General features: G+C 56.5%; 1 protein-coding gene across 1 annotated transcript; it reads left to right on the top strand.

The window, feature by feature from the left end:
- Window positions 1–16,371: 16,371 nt before the first annotated feature.
- Window positions 16,372–18,976, top strand: LOC148148824 (uncharacterized; the record flags this gene model as incomplete). The annotated part of the gene is made up of 4 exons (XM_087991805.1): window positions 16,372–16,584; window positions 17,350–17,697; window positions 17,847–18,156; window positions 18,570–18,976. Coding segments are annotated over 4 exons (1,278 nt in total), but the record flags the coding sequence as incomplete, so codon positions are not given.
- Window positions 18,977–21,193: the final 2,217 nt, after the last annotated feature.

The following is a 21,193-nucleotide window of genomic DNA, read 5'->3' as shown; positions in this document are numbered from 1 at the left end:
ACCCTGTCCCTATTCCAGACCCTCACCCTAATCCTGACCCTCTCCCTATCCCTGACCCTCTCCCTACTCTTGACCCTCTCCCTAATCCTGACCCTCTCCCAATCCCTGACCCGCTCCCTATCCCTGACCAAATCTCTACTCGTGAACTTCTCTCTATCCCTGACCCACTCCCTATCCCTGACCCTCTCCGTACCCCTGACCCTCTCCCTATCCGTGACCCGCTGCCTATCCTTGACACTCTCCGTAACGCTGACCCACTCCCTACTCCTGATCCTCTCTCTATCCCTGACCCTCTCCTTGCCCCTGACCCTCTCCCTATCCCTGACCCTCTCCCTACGCCTGTTCCACTCCCTCCTCCTTACCCTCTCCCTACTCCTGACCCTCTCCCTATCCCTGACCCGCTCCCTATCCCTGAACTTCTCCCTATCCCTGACCCTCTCCCTACTCCAAACTTCTCCCTATCCCTGACCCACTCCTATCCCTGACCCTCTCCATATCTCTGACCTTCTCCCATCGCTGACACACTCCCTACCCCTGACCCTTTCCCTATCCTTGAACCTCTCCGTACCCCTGACCCTCTCCCTACTCCTGATCCTCTCCGTATCCCTGACCCTCCACCTACTACTGACCATCTCCCTATCCCTGACCCTCTCCCTACTACTGACCCTCTCCCCATCCCTGTCCCTCTCCCTACACCTGACCCTCTCCCTATCCCTGATCCACTCCCTCGCCCTGACCTTCTTCCTACTCCTGACCCACACCCTATTTCTGACTCTCTCCCTATCCCTGACCCATTCTCTGCTCCTGACCTTCTCCCAATCCCTGACATTTCCCGATCCCTGACCCACTCCATACTCCTGACGCTCACCCTATCCATGACCCTCTCCCTACTCCTGGCCCACTCCCTACTCCTGACCCTCTCCCTATCCCAGACCATCGCCCTATCCATGACCCTCTCCCTATCCCTGACCCACTCCCTCCTCCTGACGCTATCGATATCTCTGACCCATTCTCTAATCCTGATCCTCTCCCGATCGCTGACCCTCTCCTTATCCATGACTCTCTCCCTATCCCTGACCCACACACTCCTCCTGACCCACATCCTGCTCCTGACCCTCTCCCTACACCTGACCCTCTCCCTTTCCCTGACCCTCTCCCTATCCCTGACCAAATCTCTACTCCTGAACTTCTCCCTATCCCTGACCCACTCCCTAACCCTGACCCTCTCCGTACCCCTGATCCTCTCACTATGCTTGACCAAATCCCTATCCCTGACCCTCTTTCTATCCCTGACCCACTCTCTACTCTTGACCCTTTCCCTATCCCTGGCCCTCTCCCTATCCCTACCCCTCTCCCTAACCCTCTCCCTATCCATGACTCTCTCCCTATCCCTGACCCACACCCTCCTCCTGACCCACACCCTACTCCTGACCCTGTCCCTATTTCGGACCCTCTCCCTAATCCTGACCCTCTCCCCATCCCTGACCCTCTCCCTACTCTTGACCCTCTCCCTAATCCTGACCCTCTCCCTATCGCCGACCCGCTCCCTATCCCTGACCAAATCTCTACTCGTGAACTTCTCTCTATCCCTGACCCACTCCCTATCCCTGACCCTCTCCATACCCCTGACCCTCTCCCTATCCCTGACTCTCTCCCTACTCTTGACCCTCTCCCTAATCCTGACCCTCTCCCTATCCCTGACCCGCTCCCTATCCCTGAGCAAATCTCTACTCGTGTACTTCTCTCTATCCCTGACCCACTCCCTATCCCTGACCCTCTCCGCACCCCTGGCCCACTCCCTATCCCTGACCCGCTGCCTATCCCTAACCCTCTCCCTATCCTTGACACTCTCCGTAACGCTGACCCACTCCCTACTCCTGATCCTCTCTCTATCCCTGACCCTCTCCTTGCCCCTGACCCTCTCCCTATCCCTGACCCTCTCCCTATACCTGTTCCACTCCCTCCTCCTTACCCTCTCCCTGTCCCTGACCCTCTCCCTATCCCTGACCCGCTCCCTATCCCTGAACTTCTCCCTATCCCTGACCCTCTTCCCTACTCCAAACTTCTCCCTATCCCTGACCCACTCCTATCCCTGACCATCTCCATATCTCTGACCTTCTCCCATCGCTGACACACTCCCTACCCCTGACCCTTTCCCTATCCTTGAACCTCTCCGTACCCCTGACCCTCTCCCTAGTCCTGATCCTCTCCGTATCCCTGACCCTCTACCTACTACTGACCATCTCACTATCCCTGACCCTCTCCCTACTACTGACCCTCTCCCCATCCCTGACCCTCTCCCTACTCCTGACCCTCTCCCTATCCCTGATCCACTCCCTCGCCCTGACCCTCTTCCTACTCCTGACCCACACCCTATTTCTGACCCTCTCCCTATCCCTGACCTATTCTCTGCTCCTGACCTTCTCCCAATCCCTGACATTTCCCTATCCCTGACCCACTCCATACTCCTGACGCTCACCCTATCCCTGACCCTCTCCCTATTCCTGGCCCACTCCCTACTCCTGACCCTCTCCCTATCCCAGACCATCGCCCTATCCATGACCCTCTCCCTATCCCTGACCCACTCCCTCCTCCTGACCCTCTCGCTATCTCTGACCCATTCTCTAATCCTGACCCTCTCCCCATCGCTGACCCTCTCCCTATCCATGACTCTCTCCCTATCCCTGACCCACACACTCCTCCTGACCCACATCCTGCTCCTGACCCTCTCCCTACACCTGACCCTCTCCCTTTCCCTGACCCTCACCCTAATCCTGACTCTTTCCCTAAACCTGACCCTCTCCCGGTCCCTGACTCTCTCCCCCTCACCCTCTCCCTATCCCTTACCCTCACCCTACACCTGACCTACTCCCTCCTCCTGACCCTCTCCCTACTCCTGACCAACTCCCTCCTCCTGAGCCTCTACCTACTCCAGATCCTCTCCCTTTTCCTGACCCTCTCCCTATCCCTGACCCTCGCCCTATCCATGACCCTCTCCCTATCCCTGACACTCTCCCTCCTCCTGACCCTCTCCCTATCTCTGACCCATTCTCTAATCCTGACCCTCTCCCTATCCCTGACCCTCTCCCTATCCCTGACCCTCTCCCTATCCCTGACCCTCTCCCTACTCCTGACCCTCTCCCTAATCCTGACCTTCTCCCTATCCCTGACCCTCTCCCTATCCCTGACCCGCTCTCTATCCCTGACCAAATCTCTACTCCTGAACTTCCCTCTATCCCTGACCCTCTCCCTATTTCTGACCCTCTGCCTATCCCTAACCCACTCCCTATCCTTGAACCTCTCCGTACCCCTGTCCCACTCCCTACTCCTGATCCTCTCTCTATCCCTGCCCCTCTCCCTACTCCTGACCCTCTCCCTATCCCTGTTCCACTGCCTCCTCCTTACCCTCTCCCTACTCCTGACCCTCTCCCTATCCTGACCCACTCCCTGTCCCTGAACTTCTCCCTATCCCTGACCCTCTCCCTACTCCTGAACTTCTCACCATCACTGACCCACTCCTATCCCTGACCCTCTCTGTACCCCTGACCCTCCCCCATCGCTGACACACTCCCTACTCCTGACCCTTTCCCTTTCCTTGAAACTCTCCATACCCCTGACCGTCTCCCTACTCCTGATCCTCTCCGTATCCCTGACCATATCCCTACCACTGACCCTCTCCCTATCCCTGACCCTCTCCCAACTCCTGACCCTCTCCCTATCCCTGATCCTCTCCCTCCCCGACCCTCTTCCTACTCCTGACCCACTCCCTATTCCTGACCCACTCCCTCCTCCTGACCCTCTCGCTATCTCTGACCCATTCTCTAATCCTGACCCTCTCCCCATCGCTGACCCTCTCCCTATCCATGACTCTCTCCCTATCCCTGACCCACACACTCCTCCTGACCCACATCCTGCTCCTGACCCTCTCCCTACACCTGACCCTCTCCCTTTCCCTGACCCTCACCCTAATCCTGACTCTTTCCCTAAACCTGACCCTCTCCCGGTCCCTGACTCTCTCCCCCTCACCCTCTCCCTATCCCTTACCCTCACCCTACACCTGACCTACTCCCTCCTCCTGACCCTCTCCCTACTCCTGACCAACTCCCTCCTCCTGAGCCTCTACCTACTCCAGATCCTCTCCCTTTTCCTGACCCTCTCCCTATCCCTGACCCTCGCCCTATCCATGACCCTCTCCCTATCCCTGACACTCTCCCTCCTCCTGACCCTCTCCCTATCTCTGACCCATTCTCTAATCCTGACCCTCTCCCTATCCCTGACCCTCTCCCTATCCCTGACCCTCTCCCTATCCCTGACCCTCTCCCTACTCCTGACCCTCTCCCTAATCCTGACCTTCTCCCTATCCCTGACCCTCTCCCTATCCCTGACCCGCTCTCTATCCCTGACCAAATCTCTACTCCTGAACTTCCCTCTATCCCTGACCCTCTCCCTATTTCTGACCCTCTGCCTATCCCTAACCCACTCCCTATCCTTGAACCTCTCCGTACCCCTGTCCCACTCCCTACTCCTGATCCTCTCTCTATCCCTGCCCCTCTCCCTACTCCTGACCCTCTCCCTATCCCTGTTCCACTGCCTCCTCCTTACCCTCTCCCTACTCCTGACCCTCTCCCTATCCTGACCCACTCCCTGTCCCTGAACTTCTCCCTATCCCTGACCCTCTCCCTACTCCTGAACTTCTCACCATCACTGACCCACTCCTATCCCTGACCCTCTCTGTACCCCTGACCCTCCCCCATCGCTGACACACTCCCTACTCCTGACCCTTTCCCTTTCCTTGAAACTCTCCATACCCCTGACCGTCTCCCTACTCCTGATCCTCTCCGTATCCCTGACCATATCCCTACCACTGACCCTCTCCCTATCCCTGACCCTCTCCCAACTCCTGACCCTCTCCCTATCCCTGATCCTCTCCCTCCCCGACCCTCTTCCTACTCCTGACCCACTCCCTATTCCCGACCCTCTCCCTATCCCTGACCCTCTCCCTATCCCTGACCCATTCTCTGCTCCTGACCTTCTCCCAATCCCTGAACATTTCTCTATCCCTGACCCACTCCCTACTCCTGACCCTCTCCCAATCCCTAACTCTCTCCCTACTCCTGGCCCACTCCCTACTCATGACCCTCTCCCTACCCCTGACCCTTACGCTATCCATGACCCTCTCCCTATCCCTGACCCACTCCCTCCTCCTGACCCTCTCGCTATCTCTGACCCATTCTTTAATCCTGACCCTCTCCCTATCCCTGACCCTCTCCCTATCCATGACTCTCTCCCTATCCCTGACCCACACAATCCTCCTGACCCACACCCTACACCTGACCCTGTCCTTATCCCGGACTCTCTCCCTACTCCTGACCTTCTCCCTTTCCCTGACCCTCTCCCTATCCCTTACCCTCTCCCTACACCTGAACTATTCAGTCCTCCTGACCCTCTCCCTTCTCCTGACCCACTCCCTCCTCCTGACCCTCTCCCTATCCCAGACCAACTCCCTCCTCCTGAGCCTCTCCATACTCCTGATCCTTTCCCTATCCCTTACCCACTCCCTATCCCTGACAAAATCCCTACTCCTGAACTTCTCTCTATCCCTGACCCACTCCCTATCCCTGACCCTCTGCCTATCCCTGACCCTCTCCCTATCTATGACCCATTCTCTACTCCTGACCTTCCCCCAATCCCTGACCTTTTCCCTATGCCTGACCCACTCACTACTCTTGTCTCTCTCCCTATCCCTGATACTCTCTCTACTCCTGGCCCATTCCCTACTCCTGACACTCTCCCTATCCCTGACCCTCGCCCTATCCATGACCCTCACCCTATCCCTGAGCCATTCCCTCCTCCTGACCCTCCCGCTATCTCTGACCCATTCTCTAATCCTGACCCTCTCCATAGCCCTGACCCTCTCCCTATCCCTGACCCGCTCCCTCTCCCTGAGCCCCTCCCTACTCCTGAACTTTTCCCTATCCCTGACCCACTCCTATACCTGATCTTTTCCGTACCACTGACCCTCCCCCATCGCTCACCCTCTCCCTACTCCTGACCCATAGAACATAGAACATAGAAGAATACAGCGCAGTACAGGCCCTTTGGCCCTCGATGTTGCGCCGATCCAAGCCCACCTAACCTACACTAGCCCACTATCCTCCATATGCCTATCCAATGCCCGTTTAAATGCCCATAAAGAGGGAGAGTCCACCACTGCTACTGGCAGGGCATTCCATGAACTCACGACTCGCTGAGTAAAGAATCTACCCCTAACATCTGTCCTATACCTACCACCCCTTAATTTAAAGCTATGCCCCCTCGTAATAGCTGACTCCATACGTGGAAAAAGGTTCTCATGGTCAACCCTATCTAAACCCCTAATCATCTTGTACACCTCTATCAAGTCACCCCTAAACCTTCTTTTCTCCAATGAAAATAGCCCCAAGTGCCTCAGCCTTTCCTCATACGATCTTCCTACCATACCAGGCAAAATCCTGGTAAACCTCCTCTGCACCCGTTCCAGGGCCTCCACATCCTTCCTATAGTATGGCGACCAAACCTGCACACAATACTCCAGATGCGGCCGCACCAGAGTCTTATACAACTGCATCATGACCTCAGGGCTCCGGAACTCAATTCCTCTACCAATAAATGCCAGTACGCCATATGCCTTCTTCACCGCACTATTTACCTGGGTGGCAACTTTCAGAGATCTGTGTACATGGACACCAAGATCCCTCTGCTCATCCACACTACCAAGTATCCGACCATTAGCCCAGCACCCCATCTTTTTGTTACTCTTACCAAAGTGAATCACCTCACACTTAGCTACATTGAACTCCATTTGCCACCTTTCTGCCCAGCTCTGCAGCTTGTCTATATCCCGCTGTAACCTGCCACATCCTTGCACACTGTTAACAACTCCACCGACCTTCGTATCATCCGCAAACTTGCTCACCCAACCTTCTAGCCCCTCCTCCAGGTCATTTATAAAAATGACAAGCAGCAATGGTCCCAAAACAGATCCTTGCGGAATACCGCTAGTAACTGCACTCCAAGATTAACCTTTACCATCAACTACTACCCTCTGTCTTCTTCCAGCCAGCCACTTCCTAATCCAAACCTCCAACTCACCCTCAATGCCATACCTCCGTATTTTTTGCAGTAACCTACCATAGGGAACCTTATCAAACGCCTTACTAAAATCCATATACACCACATCTACCGCTTTCCCCTCGTCCACCTCCTTAGTCACCTTCTCAAAGAATTCAATAAGGCTTGTGAGGCACGACCTGCCCTTCACAAAACCATGCTGACTATCCTTGATCACATTATTCCTATCCAGATGTTCATAAATCCTATCCCTTACAATTCTCTCTAAGACTTTGCCTTAGACTTTGCCTTTCTCTCAACAGAAGTGAGACTCACCAGCCTAAAGTTACTAGGGTTATCCCTACTCCCCTTATTGAACAAGGGAACCACATTTGCTATCCTCCAGTCTTCTGGCACTATTCCTGTCGACAACAAGGACATAAAAATCAAGGCCAATGGCTCTGCAATCTCCTCCCTTGCTTCCCAGAGAATCCTAGGATAAATGCCATCAGGCCCAGGGGACTTTTCTATTTTCACCCTTTCCAGAATTTCCAACATCTCTTCCCTACATACCTCAAAGCCATCCATTCTAATTAATTGTGACTCAATATTCACATCGGCAACAATGTCCTGTTTCTGAGTGAATACTGACGAAAAGTATTCATTCAGTGTCTCCCCAACCTCTTCAGCCTCCACACGCAACTTCCCACTACTATCCTTGACTGGACCTATTCCTACCCTAGTCATTCTTCTATTCCTGAACCTCTCCCTATCCTTGAAGCTTTCCATACCCCTGACCCTCTCCCTACTCCTGATCCTCTCTGTATCGCTGACCCTCTCCCTACCCCTGACCCTCTCCATATCCTTGAACCTTTCCGTACCCCTGACCCTCTCCCTATTCCTGATCCTCTCCGTATCGCTGACCCTCTTCCTACTCCTGACCATCTCCCTATCCCTAATCCTCTCCCTATCCTTGACTCACTCCGTATCCCTGACCCACTCCCTACTCCTGACTCTCTCTCTATCCCTGACCCTCTCCCTACTCCTGACCCTCTCACTGCCCCTGACCCTCTCCCTATCCCTGACCCACTCCCTCCTCCTTACTCGCTCCCTACTCCTGACCCTCTCCCTATCCTTGACCCGCTCCCTATCCCTGAACGTCTCCCTATCCCTGACCCACTCCCTCCTCCTTACTCGCTCCCTACTCCTGACCCTCTCCCTATCCTTGACCCGCTCCCTATCCCTGAACCTCTCCCTATCCCTGACCCTCTTCCTACTCCTGAACTTCTCCCTAACCCTGACCTACTCCTATCCCTGACCCTCTCCCTATCCCTGACCCTCTCCCTATCCCTGACTCATTCTTAATTCCTGACCTTCTCCTAATCCCTGACCTTTTCCCTATCACTGACCCACTCCCTACTCCTGACCCTCTCCCTATCTCTGACCCTCTCCCTATTCCTGGACCACTCCCTATCCCTGACCCTGACCCTCTCCCTACCCCTGACACTCTCCCTATCCCTGATCCTATTCCTACTCCAGGCCCTCTCCCTATCCCTGATTCTCTCCCTACTCCCTCCCCTCTCCGTACCCCTGACCCTATCCCTATTCCTGACCCTCTCCCTATCCCTGACTCTCTCCCTATCAGTGACCCACTCCCTATTCCTGACTCACTCCCTATCCCTGACGCTCTCCCTATCCCTGACCCACTCCCTACTCCTGACCCTGACCCTCTCCCTATCCCTGACCCTCTCCCTATCCCTTACCCACTCTCTACTCCTGACCCTCTCCCTATCCCTGACCTTCTCCCTATCCCTGACACTCTCCCTCCTCCTTACCCTCTCCCTATCCCTGACCTTCTCCCTATCCCTGACCCTCTCCCTATCCCTGACACACTCTCTACTCCGGAACTTCTCCCTATCCCTGATCCACTCCTCTCATCTGACCCTTCCCTACTCCTGACACACTCCGTATTCCTGACCCACTCCCTATTCCTGACCCTCTCCCTATCCTTGACCCTCTCCCTATCCCTGACCCATTCTCTACTCCTGATCTTTTCCCAATCCCTGACCTTTTCCCTATCCCTGACCCACACCCTACTCCTGAACCTCTCCCTATCCCTGACCCTCTCCCTACTCCTGGCCCACACCCTATCCCTGTCCCTCTCCCAGTCCCTGAACCTCTCCGTACCCCTGACCCTCTCCCTGTCCCTGACCCTCTCCCTACCCCTGACAATCTCCCTATCCCTGATCCTCTCCCTACTCCAGGCCCTCTCCCTATCCCTGATCCTCTCCTTACTCCTGACCCTCTCCTTACTCCTGATCCACTCCCTATCCCTGACCCTCTCCCTACTCCTGACCCTCTCCTTACTCCTGACCCTCTCCCTATCCCTGACCCTCTCCCTATCCCTGACCCTCTTCCTATTCCTGACCCTCTCCATACCCCTGACCCTATCCCTATCCCTGACCCTCTCCCTATCCTTGACCCATACCCTACTCCTGACGGACACACTACACCTGACCCTGTCCCTTTCCCGGATCCTTCCCCTACTCCTGACCCTCTTACTATCCCTGACTCTCTCCCTACCCTTGGACTACACCCTACTCCTGACCTTCACCCTATCCCTGACCGTCTCCCTATCCCTGACCCATGCTCTACTCCTGACCTTTTCCCAATCCCTGACCTTTTCCCTATCCCTGACCCTCTCCCTACTCCTGGCCCACACCCTATCCCTGACCCTCTCCCAGTCCCTGAACCTCTCCATACCCCTGACCCTCTCCGTACCCCTGACCCCCTCCCTGTCCCTGACCCTCTCCCTACCCCTGACAATCTCCCTATCCCTGATCCTCTCCCTACTCCAGGGCCTCTCTCCTATCCCTGATCCTCTCCTTACTCCTGATCCACTCCCTATCCCTGACGCTCTCCCTACTCCTGACCCTCTCCTTACTCTTGACCCTCTCCCTATCCCTGACCCTCTCCCTATCCCTGACCCTCTTCCTATTCCTGACCCTCTCCGTACCCCTGACCCTATCCCTATCCCTGACCCTCTCCCTATTGTTGACCCATACCCTACTCCTGACGGACACACTACACCTGACCCTATCCCTTTCCTGGACCCTCTCCTTACTCCTGACCCTCTCACTATCCCTGACTCTCTCCGTACCCCTGGACCACTCCCTACCCCTGACCCTCTCCCTATCCCCGACCCTCTCCCTATCCCTGACCCTCTCCCTATCCCTCATCCCTGACCTTCTACCTCCTCCTGACCCACACCCTATTCCTGACCCAGTCCCTATCCCGGACCCTCTCCCTAGTCCTGACCCTCTCCCTATCCCTGACCGTGGCCCTATCCCTGACACTCTCCGTACCCCTGACCCTCTCCCTATCCCTAACCCTCTCCCTAATCCTGACCCTCTCCCTGTCCCTGATCCACTCCCTCCCTCTGACCCTCTCCCTACTCCTGACCCACTTCCTATTCCTGACCCTTTCCCTATCGCTGACCCTCTCCCTATCCCTGACCCATTCTCTACTCCTGATCTTCTCCCTATCCCTGACCCATACCCTACTCCTGACACTCTCCCTATCCCTGACCCTTTCCATGCTCCTGGCCCACACCCTACTCCTGTACCTCTCCTAATTCCTGACCCTCTCCCTATCCCTGACCCATTCTCTACTCCTGACCTTCTCCCTATCCCTGACCTTCTCCCTATCCCTGACCCTGTCCCTACTCCTGACCCTCTCCCTGTCACTGATTCTCTCCCTACCTCTAACCCTCTCCCTATCCCTTATCCACTCCCTATTCCTGACCCTCTCCCTATACCAGACCCTCTCTCTACTCCTGACCCTCTCCCTTTTCCTGACCCTCTCCCTACTCGTGACCCTCTCCCTATCGCTGATCCTCTCCCTACTCCTGGCCCTCTCACTATCCCTGATCCCCTCCCTACTCCTGACCCTCTCCCTACCACTGACCCTCTCCCTACGCCTGACCCTCTCCCTACTCCTGACCCTCTCCTTATTCCTGACCCTCTCCCTCTCCCTGACCCTCTCCCTACACCTGACCCTCTCCTTACTCCTGTTCCTCTCCCTATCCCTGACCCTCTACCTATCCCTGACCCTCTCCTTGTCCCTGAACCTCGCCCAATCCATGACCCTCTCCCTATCCCTGACCTACTCCCTCCTCCTGACCGTCTCCCTATCCCTGACCCACACCATCCTCCTGACCCACACCCTACTCCTGACCCTCTCCCTATCCTGGACTCTCTCCCTATTCCTGACACTCTCCCTTTCCCTGACCCTCTCCCTACTCCTGACACTCTCCCTTTCCCTGACCCTCTCCCTACTCCTGACCCTCTCCCTAATCCCGACCCTCTCCCTATCCCTGACCCTCTCCCTATCCCTGACCAAATCTCTACTCCTGAACTTCTCCCTATCCCTGACCTACTCCCTATCCCTGACCCTCTCCATACCCCTGACCCTCTCTCTATCCCTGACCTTCTCCCTATGCCTGACCCTCTCCCTATCCCTGACTCACACCCTATCCATGACCCTCTCCCTATCCCTGACCGTCTCTCTACTCCTGAACTTCTCCCTATCCCAGACCCACTACCTATCCCTGACCCTCTCCATACCCCTGACCCTCCCCCATCCCTGACACACTCCCTACTCCTGACCCTCTCCGTACCCCTGACACTCTCTCTACTCCTGACCCTCTCCTTACTCCTGTCACTCTCCCTATCCCTGACCCTCTACCTATCCCTGACCGTCTCTCTACTCCTGAACTTCCCCCTATCCCAGACCCACTACCTAATCCTGACCCTCTCCGTACCCCTGACCCTCCCCCATCCCTGACACACTCCCTACTCCTGACCCTCTCCTTATCCCTGACCCTCTCCCTATCCCTGACCCTCTCCCTGCTCCTGACCCTCTCCTTATCCTTGACCCTCTCCCTACTCCTGGCCCACTCCCTACTCCTGGCCCACTCCCTACTCCTGACCCCCTCCCTTTTCCTGACCCTCTCCCTACTCGTGACCCTCTCCGTATCCCTGATCCTCTCCATTCTCCTGTCCCTCTCACTATCCCTGACCCTCTCCCTACTCCTGACCCTCACCCTACCCCTGACCCTCTCCCTATAACTGACCCACTCCCGATCCCTGACCAAATCTCTACTCCTGAACTTCTCTCTATCCCTGACCCAGTCCCTATCCCTGACCCTCTCCATACTCCTGACCCTCTCCCTATCCCTGACCTACTCCCTACCCCTGACTCTCTCCATACCCGTGACCCTCTCTCTATACCTGACCCACTCCCTATCCCTGACTCTCTCCATACCCCTGACACTCTCTCTATCCCTGACCTTCTCCCTATGCCTGACCCTCGCCATATCGCTTACTCACACACTATCCATGATCCTCTCCCTATCCCTGACCATCTCACTCTACTCCTGAACTTCTTCCTATCCCAGACCCACTACCTATCCCTGATCCTCTCCATACCCCTGACCCTCCCCCATCCCTGACACACTCCCTACTCCTGACCCTCTTCCTATACCTGACCCTCTACCTATCTCTGACCCTCTCCCTATCCTTGACCCTCTCCGTACCCCTGACCCACACTCTACTCCTGACCCTCTCCCTATCCCTGACCCTTTCCTTATACCTGACCCACTCCCTATCCCTGGCACACTCCCTCCTCCTGACCATTTCCCTACTCCTGACCCTTTCCCTATCCCTGACCCTCTCCCTATCCCTCACCCACTCCCTACTCCTGACCAACTCCCTACTCCTGACCCTCTCCCTAGTTCTGACCCTCTCCCTATCCCTGACCCACTCCCTCCTCCTGACCATCTCCCTACTCCTGACCCTTTCCCTAATCCTGACCCTCTCCCTATGCCTGACCTTCTCCATATTCCTGACCCACTCCCTCTTCCTGACCCACTCCCTAGCCCTGACCCTCTCCCTACGACTGACACTCTCCCTATTCCTGACGCTCTCCCTACTCCTGGCACAATCCCTACTCCTGATCTTCTCCCTATCCCTGACCCTCTACCTATCCCAGACCCACTACCTATCCCTGACCCTCTCCATACACCTGACCCTCCCCCATCCCAGACACACACCCTACTCCTGACCCTCTTCCTATACCTGACCCTCTACCTATCTCTGACCCTCTCCCTATCCTTGACCCTCTCCGTACCCCTGACCCACACTCTACTCCTGACCCTCTCCCTATTCCTGACCCTTTCCTTATAACTGACCCACTCCCTATCCCTGACCCACTCCCTCCTCCTGATCATTTCCCTACTCCTGACCATTTCCCTTTCCCTGACCCTCTCCCTATCCCTGACCCACTCCCTACTCCTGACCATCTCCCTACTCCTGACCCTCTCCCTAGTTCTTACCCTCTGCATATCCCTGACCCTCTCTCTACTCCTGACCCTCTCCCTATCCCTGACCCACTCCCTGTCACTGATTCTCTCCCTACCTCTAACCCTCTCCCTATCCCTTATCCACTCCCTATTCCTGACCCTCTCCCTATACCAGACCCTCTCTCTACTCCTGACCCTCTCCCTTTTCCTGACCCTCTCCCTACTCGTGACCCTCTCCCTATCGCTGATCCTCTCCCTACTCCTGGCCCTCTCACTATCCCTGATCCCCTCCCTACTCCTGACCCTCTCCCTACCACTGACCCTCTCCCTACGCCTGACCCTCTCCCTACTCCTGACCCTCTCCTTATTCCTGACCCTCTCCCTCTCCCTGACCCTCTCCCTACACCTGACCCTCTCCTTACTCCTGTTCCTCTCCCTATCCCTGACCCTCTACCTATCCCTGACCCTCTCCTTGTCCCTGAACCTCGCCCAATCCATGACCCTCTCCCTATCCCTGACCTACTCCCTCCTCCTGACCGTCTCCCTATCCCTGACCCACACCATCCTCCTGACCCACACCCTACTCCTGACCCTCTCCCTATCCTGGACTCTCTCCCTATTCCTGACACTCTCCCTTTCCCTGACCCTCTCCCTACTCCTGACACTCTCCCTTTCCCTGACCCTCTCCCTACTCCTGACCCTCTCCCTAATCCCGACCCTCTCCCTATCCCTGACCCTCTCCCTATCCCTGACCAAATCTCTACTCCTGAACTTCTCCCTATCCCTGACCTACTCCCTATCCCTGACCCTCTCCATACCCCTGACCCTCTCTCTATCCCTGACCTTCTCCCTATGCCTGACCCTCTCCCTATCCCTGACTCACACCCTATCCATGACCCTCTCCCTATCCCTGACCGTCTCTCTACTCCTGAACTTCTCCCTATCCCAGACCCACTACCTATCCCTGACCCTCTCCATACCCCTGACCCTCCCCCATCCCTGACACACTCCCTACTCCTGACCCTCTCCGTACCCCTGACACTCTCTCTACTCCTGACCCTCTCCTTACTCCTGTCACTCTCCCTATCCCTGACCCTCTACCTATCCCTGACCGTCTCTCTACTCCTGAACTTCCCCCTATCCCAGACCCACTACCTAATCCTGACCCTCTCCGTACCCCTGACCCTCCCCCATCCCTGACACACTCCCTACTCCTGACCCTCTCCTTATCCCTGACCCTCTCCCTATCCCTGACCCTCTCCCTGCTCCTGACCCTCTCCTTATCCTTGACCCTCTCCCTACTCCTGGCCCACTCCCTACTCCTGGCCCACTCCCTACTCCTGACCCCCTCCCTTTTCCTGACCCTCTCCCTACTCGTGACCCTCTCCGTATCCCTGATCCTCTCCATTCTCCTGTCCCTCTCACTATCCCTGACCCTCTCCCTACTCCTGACCCTCACCCTACCCCTGACCCTCTCCCTATAACTGACCCACTCCCGATCCCTGACCAAATCTCTACTCCTGAACTTCTCTCTATCCCTGACCCAGTCCCTATCCCTGACCCTCTCCATACTCCTGACCCTCTCCCTATCCCTGACCTACTCCCTACCCCTGACTCTCTCCATACCCGTGACCCTCTCTCTATACCTGACCCACTCCCTATCCCTGACTCTCTCCATACCCCTGACACTCTCTCTATCCCTGACCTTCTCCCTATGCCTGACCCTCGCCATATCGCTTACTCACACACTATCCATGATCCTCTCCCTATCCCTGACCATCTCACTCTACTCCTGAACTTCTTCCTATCCCAGACCCACTACCTATCCCTGATCCTCTCCATACCCCTGACCCTCCCCCATCCCTGACACACTCCCTACTCCTGACCCTCTTCCTATACCTGACCCTCTACCTATCTCTGACCCTCTCCCTATCCTTGACCCTCTCCGTACCCCTGACCCACACTCTACTCCTGACCCTCTCCCTATCCCTGACCCTTTCCTTATACCTGACCCACTCCCTATCCCTGGCACACTCCCTCCTCCTGACCATTTCCCTACTCCTGACCCTTTCCCTATCCCTGACCCTCTCCCTATCCCTCACCCACTCCCTACTCCTGACCAACTCCCTACTCCTGACCCTCTCCCTAGTTCTGACCCTCTCCCTATCCCTGACCCACTCCCTCCTCCTGACCATCTCCCTACTCCTGACCCTTTCCCTAATCCTGACCCTCTCCCTATGCCTGACCTTCTCCATATTCCTGACCCACTCCCTCTTCCTGACCCACTCCCTAGCCCTGACCCTCTCCCTACGACTGACACTCTCCCTATTCCTGACGCTCTCCCTACTCCTGGCACAATCCCTACTCCTGATCTTCTCCCTATCCCTGACCCTCTACCTATCCCAGACCCACTACCTATCCCTGACCCTCTCCATACACCTGACCCTCCCCCATCCCAGACACACACCCTACTCCTGACCCTCTTCCTATACCTGACCCTCTACCTATCTCTGACCCTCTCCCTATCCTTGACCCTCTCCGTACCCCTGACCCACACTCTACTCCTGACCCTCTCCCTATTCCTGACCCTTTCCTTATAACTGACCCACTCCCTATCCCTGACCCACTCCCTCCTCCTGATCATTTCCCTACTCCTGACCATTTCCCTTTCCCTGACCCTCTCCCTATCCCTGACCCACTCCCTACTCCTGACCATCTCCCTACTCCTGACCCTCTCCCTAGTTCTTACCCTCTGCATATCCCTGACCCTCTCTCTACTCCTGACCCTCTCCCTATCCCTGACCCACTCCCTCCTCCTGACCATCTCCCTACTCCTGACCCTTTCCCTAATCCGGACCCACTCCCTATCCCTGACCCTGTCCCTACGACTGACACTCTCCCTATCCCTGACGCTCTCCCTACTCCTGGCCCAATCCCTACTCCTGATCCTCTCCCTATCCCTGACCCTCTCCCTATCCCTGACCCTCTTCCTGTCCCTGACCCTCTATCTACTCCTGACCCTCGCCCTAGTCCTGACCCTCTCCCTATCCCTGATCCTGTCCCTATCACTGACACTCTCCGTACCCCTGACCCTCTCCCTGTCCCTGACCCCCTCCCGACTCCTGACCCTCTCCATACTCCTGAACCTCTCCATATCCCTGATCCTCTCCCTACTCCTGACCCTCTCCCTATTCCTGACCCTCTCCCTGTCCCTGACACACTACCTCCCCTCTCCCTCTTCCTGACCCTCTACCTATCACTGACCCGCTCCCTATCCCTGACCAAATCTCTACTCCTGAAGTTCTCCCTATCCCTGACACACTCCCTAACCCTGATCCTCTCCGTACCCCTGATCCTCTCCCTATCCCTGACCGAATCCCTATCCCTTTCCCTCTCCCGATCCCTGACCCACTCTCTACTCCTGACCCTTTCCCTATCCCTGATCCTCTCCCTATCCCTAACCCTCTCCCTATCCTTGACCCTCTCCATACTCCTGACCCACACCCTACTACTGACCCTCTCCATACCCCTGACCCTCTCCTTATCCCTGACCCTCTCCCTATCCCTGACACACTCCATGCCCTCTTCCTCTTCCTGACCCTCTCCCTATTCCTGACCCACTACCTATCCCTGACCCTCTCTGTATCCCTGACCCGCTCCCTGTCCCTGACCAACTCTCTACTCCTGAACTTCTCCCTGTCCCTGACACACTCCCTAACCCTGACCCTCTCCCTATTCCTGACCCACTCCCTATTCCTGACCCTCGCCGTACCCCAAACCCTCTCCCTATCCCTGACCCTCTCCCTATCCCTGACACACTCCCTCCCCTTTCCCTCTTCCTGACCCTCTCCGTATCACTGACCCGCTCCCTATCCCAAACCAACTCTCTACTCCTGAACTTCTCCCTATCCCTGACACACTCCCTACCGCTGACCCTCTCCGTACCCCTGATCCTCTCCCTATCCCTGTCCGAATCCCTATCGCTGACCCTCTCCCTATCCCTCACCCTCTCCCTATCCCAGACACACTCTCTACTCCTGACCCTTTCCCTATCCCTCACCCTCTCCCTATCCCTAACCCTCTCCCTATCCTTGACCCTCTACGTACTCCTGACCCTCGCCCTAGTCCTGACACTCTTCCTATCCCTGATCCTGTCCCTATCACTGACACTCTCCGTACCCCTGACCTTCTCCCTGTCCCTGACCCCCTCCCGACTCCTGACCCTCTCCCTACTCCTGAACCTCTCCATATCCCTGATCCTCTCCCTACTCCTGAACCCCTCCCTATCCCTGACCCTCTCCCTATACCTGACACACTCCCTCCCCTCTCCCTCTTCCTGACCTTCTCCGTATCACTGACCCACTCCCTATCCCAAACCAACTCTCTACTCCTGAACTTCTCCCTATCCCTGACACACTCACTACCGCTGACCCTCTCCGTACCCCTGATCCTCTCCCTATCCCTGTCCGAATCCCTATCGCTGACCCTCTCCCTATCCCTCACCCTCTCCCTGTCCCAGACACACTCTCTACTCCTGACCCTTTCCCTATCCCTCACCCTCTCCCTATCCCTAACCCTCTCCCTATCCTTGACCCTCTACCTACTCCTGACCCTCGCCCTAGTCCTGACACTCTTCCTATCCCTGATCCTGTCCCTATCACTGACACTCTCCGTACCCCTGACCCTCTCCCTGTCCCTGACTCCTCCCGACTCCTGACCCTCTCCCTACTCCTGAACCTCTCCATATCCCTGATCCTCTCCCTGCTCCTGAACCCCTCCCTATCCCTGACCCTCTCCCTATCCCTGACCCTCTTCCTGTCCCTGACCCTCTCCCTATCCCTGACCCACTCCCTACTCCTGATCCTCTCCCTATTCCTGACACTCTTCCTATCCCTGACTCTCTCCCTATCCCTGACCCACACCATCCTCCTGACCCACACCCTACTCCTGACCCTCTCCCTATCCTGGACCCTCTCCCTACTCCTGACCCTCTCCCTAATCCCGACCCTCTCCCTATCCCTGACCCACACCATCCTCCTGACCCACACCCTACTCCTGACCCTCTCCCTATCCTGGACCCTCTCCCTACTCCTGACCCTCTCCCTAATCCCGACCCTCTCCCTATCCCTGACCCTCTCCCTATCACTGACCCGCTCCCTATCCCTGACCAAATCTCTACTCCTGAACTGCTCTCTATCCCTGACCCAATCCCTATCCCTGACCTTCTCCATACCCCTGACCCTCTCCCTATCCCTGACCTACTCCCTATCCCTGACCCTCTCCATACCCGTGACCCTCTCTCTATCCCTGACCCACTCCCTATCCCAGACCCTCTCCATACCCCAGACCCTCTCTCTATCCCTGACCTTCTCCCTATGCCTGACCCTCGCCCTAGCACTTACTCACACACTATCCATGATCCTCTCCCTATCCCTGACCGTCTCTCTACTCCTGAACTTCTTCCTATCCCAGACCCACTACCTATCCCTGATCCTCTCCATACCACTGACCCTCCCCCATCCCTGACACACTCCCTACTCCTGACCCTCATCCTATCCCTGACCCTCTACCTATCTCTGACCCTCTCCCTATCCTTGACTCTCTCCGTACCCCTGACCCACACTCTACTCCTGACCCTCTCCCTATCCCTGGCCCTTTCATTATACCTGACCCACTCCCTATCCCTGACCCTTTCCTTATTCCTGACCCACTCCCTATCCCTGACCCACTCCCTCCTCCTGAACCATTTCCCTACTCCTGACCCTTTCCCTATCCCTGACCCTCTCCCAATCCCTGACCCACTCCCTACTCATGACCATCTCCCTACTCGTGACCCTCTCCCTAGTTCTGACCCTCTCCCTATCCCTGACCCATTCCCTCTTCCTGACCCACTCCCTATCCCTGACCCTCTCCCTACTCCTGGCCCAATCCCTACTCCTGATCCTCTCCCTATCCCTGACTCCTGGCCCAATCCCTACTCCTGATCCTCTCCCTCCTCCTGACCATCTCCCTACTCCTGACCCTTTCCCTAATCCTGACCCTCTCCCTATCCCTGACTTTCACCCTATTCCTGACCCACTCCCTATCCCTGACCCTCTCCCTACTCCTGGCCCAATCCCTACTCCTGATCCTCTCCCTATCCCTGACCCTCTCCCTATCCCTATCCCTGACCCTCTACCTATCCCAGACCCACTACCTATCCCTGACCCTCTCCATACACCTGACCCTCCCCCATCCCAGACACACACCCTACTCCTGACCCTCTTCCTATCCCTGACCCTCTACCTATCTCTGACCCTCTCCCTATCCTTGACCCTCTCCGTACCCCTGACCCACACTCTACTCCTGACCCTCTCCCTATTCCTGACCCTTTCCTTATACCTGACCCACTCCCTATCCCTGACCCACTCCCTCCTCCTGATCATTTCCCTACTCCTGACCATTTCCCTTTCCCTGACCCTCTCCCTATCCCTGACCCACTCCCTACTCCTGACCATCTCCCTACTCCTGACCCTCTCCCTAGTTCTTACCCTCTGCATATCCCTGACCCTCTCTCTACTCCTGACCCTCTCCCTATCCCTGACCCACTCCCTCCTCCTGACCATCTCCCTACTCCTGACCCTTTCCCTAATCCGGACCCACTCCCTATCCCTGACCCTGTCCCTACGACTGACACTCTCCCTATCCCTGACGCTCTCCCTACTCCTGGCCCAATCCCTACTCCTGATCCTCTCCCTATCCCTGACCCTCTCCCTATCCCTGACCCTCTTCCTGTCCCTGACCCTCTATCTACTCCTGACCCTCGCCCTAGTCCTGACCCTCTCCCTATCCCTGATCCTGTCCCTATCACTGACACTCTCCGTACCCCTGACCCTCTCCCTGTCCCTGACCCCCTCCCGACTCCTGACCCTCTCCATACTCCTGAACCTCTCCATATCCCTGATCCTCTCCCTACTCCTGACCCTCTCCCTATTCCTGACCCTCTCCCTATCCCTGACACACTACCTCCCCTCTCCCTCTTCCTGACCCTCTACCTATCACTGATCCGCTCCCTATCCCTGACCAAATCTCTACTCCTGAAGTTCTCCCTATCCCTGACACACTCCCTAACCCTGATCCTCTCCGTACCCCTGATCCTCTCCCTATCCCTGACCGAATCCCTATCCCTTTCCCTCTCCCGATCCCTGACCCACTCTCTACTCCTGACCCTTTCCCTATCCCTGATCCTCTCCCTATCCCTAACCCTCTCCCTATCCTTGACCCTCTCCATACTCCTGACCCACACCCTACTACTGACCCTCTCCATACCCCTGACCCTCTCCTTATCCCTGACCCTCTCCCTATCCCTGACACACTCCATGCCCTCTTCCTCTTCCTGACCCTCTCCCTATTCCTGACCCACGACCTATCCCTGACCCTCTCTGTATCCCTGACCCGCTCCCTGTCCCTGACCAACTCTCTACTCCTGAACTTCTCCCTGTCCCTGACACACTCCCTGACCCTGACCCTCTCCCTACTCCTGACCCACTCCCTATTCCTGACCCTCGCCGTACCCCTGACCCTCTCCCTATCCCTGACCCTCTCCCTATCCCTGACACACTCCCTCCCCTTTCCCTCTTCCTGACCCTCTCCGTATCACTGACCCGCTCCCTATCCCAAACCAACTCTCTACTCCTGAACGTCTCCCCATCCCTGACACACTCCCTACCGCTGACCCTCTCCGTACCCCTGATCCTCTCCCTA

Source organism: Chiloscyllium plagiosum, unplaced genomic scaffold (genome assembly GCF_037043375.1).
Source record: "Chiloscyllium plagiosum isolate Xiang-an unplaced genomic scaffold, Cpla_swu_hap1 HiC_scaffold_11, whole genome shotgun sequence".
Classification (NCBI taxonomy): domain Eukaryota; kingdom Metazoa; phylum Chordata; class Chondrichthyes; order Orectolobiformes; family Hemiscylliidae; genus Chiloscyllium; species Chiloscyllium plagiosum.
This window is presented reverse-complemented; position numbering and strand designations above follow the sequence as displayed.